Below are 8,738 nucleotides of genomic sequence, written 5' to 3'. Positions count from 1 at the left end.
GAATGAAAACTTGATGATCAAAATCAAGTCAAACGCTGACTGTGGAACAGATTCATGCAAATTCAAATTAAGGTTGAAGGAAATTAAACCAAGAAGTACACAAGAACCAAAAAGATCTTGAGTATATCCTGCCTGAATTTAAAAAAAAAAAAAAAAACAAAAACCACTGGCCTTGGACCTGGGGATGGGGGCAGTGGAGCTATGCATTCTACCTAAAAGGCCCCTGGAGCCCTTCACTAATGCCCTTGGGTGTGTTCATGTCTCTGTTTCCACTGTGTTAGAGGTCTATCTGATGACCACAATGTACCACTTAGAAACCCAACTCCCATTCTAGTCTAACCCCTTCACTCAGAGTTGCCTGCCCCTTGCTTATAGTCCACTCGAGCAATCGGCAGAAATCATCCGAGCTTTAGGTTCAGAACCAGCATTCTTTGTCCATTCTCTCAAATTGCGCATGTAGCACGAGTTATTGTTCTTTCTTTAAGCCTTGGTTTTTCTCCTCTGTGAGATGGGGAGAAATGAAGCCATCTCCTCAGAGGAGGTTGGGGTCGTTTCTCTCCTGGGACTGAGCTGCAAACAGAAAACATAAGAGCCCATTTTCCCCCAAAGCTGTAAACAACAGCTGAGCCGGATCTGCAGGAGCTTTCCAAGTGTTTGCACAAAAGTAACCATGTCTGTAATTTCCGCAGTCATTTCTGGGTTTTTCTCTTCCCTTCCTCTCTGGGGAACCCAGCTGTCAGGCCTGGGGCCTTATCCCTTGGAATCAGGTAGAAGACTCTCCATCAAGATTTTGCATGTTTCCAGTCTATTTCAGGCAGAAGTTTCCTCTCCACCCTGGTTAGCCTCTTTTCCCAAATCTTCAGTTCATAAATTGTATACTCACCAGTTTGTTTGAAGCTCTTATCAAGCACTTTGTCCCCCTCTGGGGACCCGTAAGCATTGTAGCATAAGCAAAAACCATGTCTTCTCTCCCTCATGCCCCACCCACCAGGGCCTCGGGCCTGGGTCACGTCCTGCACACCCCAGGAAATTTGTGTCTGGGAGATGCTGGGGAGAGAGGCGCCAAGGAGGCAGAGAACATTATTATGTCTGATTCATTTACACTGCAACCTGTCAGCCATCGTGTGTCAAGGCTGGGCTAAGGCCAAGAGAATGAATTTAGAAGGTGATTTTTCTTAGAACAGGAAGTTCCCTTTGGCGAAGAGAGAACAAACACCCAGGCCGGGTGGGTTCAGAATTTGAGAGGCAGATTTGTGTCCAGGGTCAGGGACCTCCTCCCGAGCAGGAGACTGTGGTGAGGTTCTACGGCCCTCCTTTGGATCCCAATTCCAGACGTCGCTTTTGTTGTGTCTCGTGGAATCTCCCTGCAGCTGGAGCTGAGGCACACCCTAGACAGGGAGGGACCACGTTCCTACCCCTTCCAAATGCCAACCTCAACGGGCACCACTCGTCAGCCCTGAAGACTCAGTGCCCTAGTCTGAGGCTGCAGATCAGGGGAAGGTTCACAGCAGGGAGAGAAAAATGCAAGAGGCCTATCTGGAGTAAAAGGAATCGTCCAGATGAGAAGAGGCCAACACAGAGAAGTGGATAGGAAGCTTGGGGATTCTCAGGTCTTTAAAAGTGGGAGATTCCTTATAGTCCTTTTACAGACGGATTCTAGGTATGTAGAGGAATTAAGAAAATGAAAGTTCCTTGTATGAAGGGAAAAGTCAACGTCTCAGGGACATGGCATGGAGACCATTCATAGGAAAAGTGGAAGAGGAGGCACAGCGGGGCCTGAGGATTGCCTCTAGCTAAAGTCAAATGGAAGAAGGCTCCACACATGTTTCAATATGAAAACTAGAGTTGACTCAGAAACAGTCAGTTATGAGACAGGAAGCAGTAAGAGTGAGTGTGTCTCACAGGATCCCAGAGCTCTGTTTAAAGATCCTGCCCTTAATATGTCCACTTCTTGCGAGGGTCACCAGCTTATTCAGGTAGCCTCCACTGATAGCTATTTCTCCATCTCTGAACATTCCCCTTTTAACCCCATATCTTATTCCAGTCACCTTACCTATCTGTCTCTTCCGATTGGCTGACTAGAGTTCACACTGCTCGGAGACCCGGTGACCTCAGCTCCACTCAGCACCTTGCCGCCCACCTCACCACACCACACCACCCTACTATATACCCCCTGCTCTTGGGAAGTTATATCCTGCACACCTCATGGACCAGAGCTGCCACCTAGTGGCAGAACTGTTGACAGTCCTGATGTTTCTTAAAACTCCTGTAGCCCTGCAAAGTGGAGACTAAGAACAAACAGTAAGAGGCAGCTCCAAAACAAGAAGTCAGGAACAGAGGTGGAAAAGATGTTCCAACTGAACACTTCTCCCTGGGAGGTTACTTGAGCCCACAGGGCTGCACTGTTAGATAATAGAAGAGTTCAACCAGAATCGTAGAACAATGCCACCTTTTAGGACGTTCCCCTCAAGACTGCCACTCCATACGATACAGAGAGCAGAGAGACAGTCCACCTTCTGAGAGATGGTGACTGGGATGGCGTGTCTCCAGACCTACCCTACTCTCACGCCATCAACTCCAGTATTCCAAAAGCTGACTCTTCAGGCTAGAGAGTTGAGTCCACCCGGCCTGCTCAGAGAAAGCGTTCTTTTTCAATTACTAAGAACTTTGTTGGCATTGGCTGCTCTGAGACACAGGAATCACCAAATAACTCTTATTGTGTGTCAGTCCTCTCCTTTCTCCTAGCCTCAGCCAACACGGGAACCTCTTTATCTGTTTGTTTCAGGCTAATCTTGTGGCTGCTTTTGAGCAGAGCCTGGTGAATATGACATCACGTCTACGACACCTGGCAGAGACGGCAGAGGAAAAGGTAAGAGGCCTGGGGCAGAGAGAAAAGGTGTCCTGAGGGCTTCTGAACAGATAGGCGGACAGGCTAAGATGTACCTCTTCCCTGTCCCCATGGGCTTAAGTGCTAGTTTCCCCTTCCCTTTCTGTCACCCTGAATCCTCAAAATGATGTGAACATGTTCCTTGTCCTGATTTCCCACATTCCCCTATCAGGTTCAGTAGCATTCCAGAGCCTGACCCATTTCCTGACACCAGAAGGTGCTCCTATTCCCAACAAATGTCTTCCCCCTCCCCCCACCTTTCTTTACTCCCTTAGGACACTGAGCTGCTGGACTTGCGAGAAACCATTGACTTCCTGAAGAAAAAGAACTCCGAGGCTCAGGCAGTCATTCAGGGAGCCCTTAATGCCTCCGAAACCACACCAAAAGGTAGGGCCCCTGCCACAGATTCAGAGAATAGGAGTGGAGAGAGAGGGAGATGGCTGCAGATACTTGAGTGCCCACAATAGAGCAGGGACCATATTGTATTTCTCAAAGATGAGGGCCCTTTGGCAGGATACTCTGCACTGGTCGGTGATGGGCATGGGAGCATGATCTCCCTATCCCAGAAAATGAGGGAAGCAGAGGATTTTAGGGCAGAGCCAAAGAGTTGCCAGAATTGATCACTAACACTTTGATGTGCCCAAAATACTTTCGTGTAAATGTTTTGTATGCAAACACACACAAGTATACTCTTATATGCTACTTACTGCAATTCTTTGCCCGGAAAGCAGTATATACTTCAAAGGAGATAACCAAATATGTAGGTCACATGGAGCTTAAAGAATAAGTGAGCTGTGGCGTTTAACAACCAAGAACCCACACACTGCTAGACAAAGCCACACGTGACAAATCCAATGCCATACAAATCTGCTCTTAAACGCCAGTCTGACCTGCAAAGTAGCCTGGCTTGTTCATAGTCAGTCACTGTCATTTTCATTCCACAAACAGGCTGGTGCCTATTTTCATAATTTTTCTAAAGCCCATCACCACTCAACTAACTTGCCTCACTCTGAACACAATATATTTGCCTTCTCATTAATGAAGAAAAGAGAGCTCAGGTGGCCTGGTGCCGAGGAAGCTGCACTGCTGACCCACAGATGGTGCCTCTCTGGCGGTTGAACCCAACAGCAACTCTGCAGGAGAAAATGGGTGGTCTCCTCCCAGGTGATTTATAGCCTTAGAAACTCAATGGAGAATCATCTGTGAGTTGCTTCTGACTTGATGGCAACAGGTCTTTGTTTTGCTTTTAAATCAAGAAAAAAGAAGGCTCCAGTTACTGTGTCAATCCATCTTCTCAAGATCTTCCTCTCCTGAACTATCCCTCCACCCTTCTGAGCAAGATGTCCTTCTCCAAGGACCAGCCTTTTCTGGCCACATGCCCAAAGTATGTGAGATGGAGCTTCAAAATCCTGCCTTCCAGGGAGAAACTTGGTTTCACCCTCTCCAAGACAGACCTATCTATTTTCTTGGTAGTCCATAGTATGCTCAAGCCTTTTCTCCTTAATAGAACCTGTCAAAAGCTCTTCCAACTTAAAGAGCAAGAAGAGGTCAACCTATATTTTTTCTGATTACAACCTTATCTCTTTTTTCCCTTTACAGTAAAATTTACCATTGTACACCCCCTCACATCTGACCCTCTAGACTTAGGCCCTGTCACTATCACCTTACCAAAACTGCTCTCATTAAAGTCACCAGGTATCCTCATGTTGCCAAAATCCAACTTGGAATTTTCAGTACTTATGTTATGTGACTGTTTGTAAAATGTGCATAAAAAACATGTAAACAGAAGGTTTTTGTAATTAAGTAAGAGAACACTTGTTAAACATCCAGCATGGTGCCAAGCATATACTGTTGTTGTTATATGTCGTCAGTCAGAAATAACTCACAGCTGACCCTCCAGCCAGTTCACGTAGGTTATAAATCTCACAGGAGGAGACCGCCCATCTTTCTCCTGAAGAGCAGCTGGTGGAGTCAAACTGTTTGCCTCTGAGTTGGCAGTGTAACTCCTTAACCACCAGGCCACCAGAGCTTCCTATGGTTTTCCAATTACATTCCTCCTCTGAAGCAAATGTATCCCTCACTCCCCTGGCAATGAGGGTTGGTGTGCTGGAATTAGTGAGACTGGCTCAGGACAGGGAAGAGTTCAGAGCTGCTGTACATAGGGTTGCTATGGATCGTAGGCAACTTGATAGCGCATAAAAACAACATATTAAATTGGTGGTTTTTTTATTTAAGCGTCTTGTTTAGAGTTTACAAGATCTCGTGGAGGGCCTTTGTATGTGAAAGTGGATAATTTTATTTTGGAAGAACATTTTCTAAGTGGTACAGAACTCTTCTATCAGTCTGCTGTACTGAGATAACCTGGAGTTGCTGTGATGCTGAACCGTGTGCCGTTGGGGTGTCAAATGCCATAACAGTGGTGGAGACCTCAGTTTAAGACAGGTTTGGAAGCAGGAGTGGCATCCGCTTCCTAAACAACATGCCTCTGGAAACTCTATGAACTTGGAGAAACAACAATAGTTATAGAAAGACTTCAGTTATTCTGTTCATAGGGTCACTATGAGTCGTGCTCGACTTGACGGCAATCAACAACAACATCAACAATCCTGGCTCAGCTTCCCACCATTCTTCTTCTGGATTACAATTTCCTAGTACCTTGCTTTGCTCCAGCCCTCCTTTACACTGTCTACAGAGAAATTCAATCAAATCACTCAAGATCAGAATATCAGAAATTCACTCCAGTGTATCAGATGATAAAATTAATCCAATTTTCTTACATATCATAATGATATTTTAGAGAATGCTTTTTTCCCTTATGAGATGCATCTTGAAGTAGTCAGAGATAAATTGTCATAATATCTGCAACTTATTTTAAACTCATTTGAGAAAGGAGGTATGTATGTGTCTTGTGTATACATGCGTGTGGAAAAGAGGAAGGAAGCAAAATAGTAGTTAAATCTAGGTAAAGCAAAAATGAACAGGTAAATCAAGCCAGTCAGTTAGTCAATTCCATGAAATTAGAAGCTACTCATAGCTGAGAATTAAATTAATATTCAGTATTAAGTCAGTATTAAATTAATACCCAGTGTTAAGGTGCATATTAAATAGCTAGAAACTGCACAAGAGGAGATTTCCCATCCTTCTCCCATGCACTCCTGGTAGATTTGAATTGCCAGAGAGGCACCGTGATTAAGTTAGTAGCACGTCTCCCTATGGAGTATTGTGTTGTTGTTGGGTGCTGTTGAACCATTGTTTTTCCTTTGGACGAGGCCACCAAAAGGAATTATTCTTTTCCTACAGACAAGGCCACTAGAGTTTCCCAAATTATTTTCCTATGGACTGTTGTTAAATGCCATACAGTTCAGTACGAGTCATAGCAATCCTAGAAACAACAAATCAGAATCCTGGGACTAAGCTGCCAGAATTCCCTCCTAAGTTGAATGAAGATCAAAGTAATATAAAATGAGGTTGATCAGACACAGTAATTAATGAATTGTATTAATCTATTATAATTAATGTTCTAAAACAGAATGTGAAGGAATGGTTGTGAAAAATCAATTTTAATCACCTTTCATTCAAAGTGTGTGTGTGTGTGTATGTGTGTGTGTGTGGTGTGTGCCCTCAAATCCGAACTGGCTCAGAACTAACTCTCCAGCAAGTTTTCACAGGCTATAAATCAGAAAAAGATCGAATTTCTCTCTCCTGCAGATCAATTAGTGGATGAAACCACATGCTTCCAGTTTGGACCTGTAGCTGCTTACCACTAAGCCAGCAGAGCTCCACACTGGACTGATAAACATTACAATAGATGGAGAAAAGATAGGAATTGTCAATCATTTCATCTTACTTGGATCCACTGTCACTCTTGGTACCAGCAGTCAGGTGATCAGGAGACTTATTGCACTGGGCAAGTCTGCTGTCAGGGACCTCCCCAAAATACTGAGGGAGCAGTGATGTTAGTTTGAAGACTAAGATGTGCCTGATTGAGGCCATGGTCTTTTCAGTCACTTAACTGTGTCTCTGAGAGCTGGCCAATGAATAAGGAGAGTTGATGCCTTCGAGCTGCAGTGTTGTCCAGTGGAGTGCCAAAAGAACAAATAGTATGTTGTGGGGAAAGTGCAGCAAGGATGGTAAAGATTTTTCTCCCGTCATTGGGCCATTATATGTTGGGAACATTTCAGAAAAACAAGTTGGATAGAAAAGAATAGATTTCCAGCCTTTTTAGCTCAATCTATCCTCTTGACAATGGGCATGAGCTTAACAGAGATCATGAGTTTGGTGAAGGTTAGGCCAAACTTTTGATCTGTTGTTTATAGAGTTGCCGAGTCATAGTTCATTCAGTGACACTGAAGAACAAAAACACAACCATCCTCTTCCTTATGTAAAAATGGCCTTTCTTTCTAGCCTCGTCTTCTATTCCTCTCTTCTCTTCTGTACCACAACTATCATAATAGTAACAGCTAGAATTTATTGATCACTTGCCACATATTTTTTCCTAAGTATTTCATAAATATTGATTCCAGATAGCCACCCTATGAGGTATATTTTATTAAGGAAGAATGTAAGCTCAAAGAAAATAAGCAACTTGCTCAAACACAGCAGTTAAGTAAGGAACCTGGGACATTCAGCTATTTCTTATTCCCCAAATATACTTGTGGTCTTCAAGTGTCCTTATTTTTAGGTGCCATCAAGTCAAGTATGATTCATAGCAACTCTAAGAACAAGAGATCTGAAGTCTGTCCTATTCTGTGGCATCCTTTATCATCTCTGACGCTGCTGTAGTCACTGTGTCAGTCCATCTTGTTGAGAGTTGTCCTCTCTTTTGCTGACTTTCCATCTTTCCAAGCATGATGTTCCTTTACAAGGAATAGCCCTTCTAGCAACACGTCTAAAGTATATGAGACGGAACCTCAAAATCCTTGCCTCCAGGAAGGAAACTGATTTCACCCTCTACAGGACAGACCTGTTTGTTCTCTTGGCAGTTCTGTAAACAGATGCTGCCCTGGATGCGCTCACCAGGTTATGAAAAAAAAAAAAATCTGGAAGACAACTACCTGGCCAACTGACTGGAAGAGATCTGTATTTATTCCTATTAAAAAAATGATACAACAGAGTGTAGAAACTATTAAACGATATCACATGCAAGCAAAATCCTGCTGAAGATTATCCACAAATAACTGGAACAGCACATCAGCAGAGAGCATCCAGATGTACAGGCTGGGATTAGAAGATACCGTGGCACTAGGGACATCCTAGCCAACATTTGATAGATCTTGGCTGAAAGCAGAACCAGAGGAATGTCTGTCTGTGTTTCATTGACTATGCAAAGGCATTTGACTGTGTGGATCACAGCAAATTGTGGCTAACCTTGAGAAGAACAGGAATCCCAGAACACTTGATTGTGCTCATGCAAAACCTATACTTGGAACAGAAAGCAGAAATCAGGATAGAGCAGGGAAATCCTCCATGGTTCAGGATCAGGAAAGGTTTGCGTCAGGATGAATCTATCATATGCTACTTCTTGAAATATTTCAGTGTCAACCAATTCTTTTTGGTACAGTGACTGTGTATTCCCTCTGTCTTCTTGGATCATTCAAGATTTTTCCCCATGGCATCTCAGTACTGTTACTCAAGGCTTTAATTTGTTTTTCAGTTATTTTAGCTTGAGAAATGCTGAGCGAGTTCTTCCCTTTTTATACTCCAACTCCAGCTGTTTGCACATTCTGTTGTAATACTTTGTTCTGTCTTCTCCAGCTGTCTTTTGAAAGCTTGTTTCTCTCTTTAACTCCAGCATCCATCCCTTTATTTTGGCTTCCTGACACTCTAGTGCAATTTTCAGTCTCTTCTGGCA

The 8,738-nt window shown here is 43.7% G+C and overlaps 1 protein-coding gene across 2 annotated transcripts in view; it reads left to right on the top strand.

Annotated features, from left to right (window-relative positions):
- NAV1 (neuron navigator 1) overlaps window positions 1-8,738 on the top strand; it is a 213,390-nt gene that overhangs the window by 184,349 nt on the left and 20,303 nt on the right. For both annotated transcript variants that reach the window (XM_006890545.1, XM_006890546.1), the window contains 2 exons: window positions 2,786-2,869; window positions 3,163-3,274. In XM_006890545.1, the coding sequence (XP_006890607.1) occupies window positions 2,786-2,869; window positions 3,163-3,274 (196 nt within the window). The remainder of the gene's footprint in view (window positions 1-2,785; window positions 2,870-3,162; window positions 3,275-8,738) is intronic.

Source organism: Elephantulus edwardii, unplaced genomic scaffold (assembly GCF_000299155.1).
Source record: "Elephantulus edwardii isolate Elephantulus edwardi_28Jun2011 unplaced genomic scaffold, EleEdw1.0 scaffold00090, whole genome shotgun sequence".
NCBI lineage: Eukaryota > Metazoa > Chordata > Mammalia > Macroscelidea > Macroscelididae > Elephantulus > Elephantulus edwardii.
This window is presented reverse-complemented; position numbering and strand designations above follow the sequence as displayed.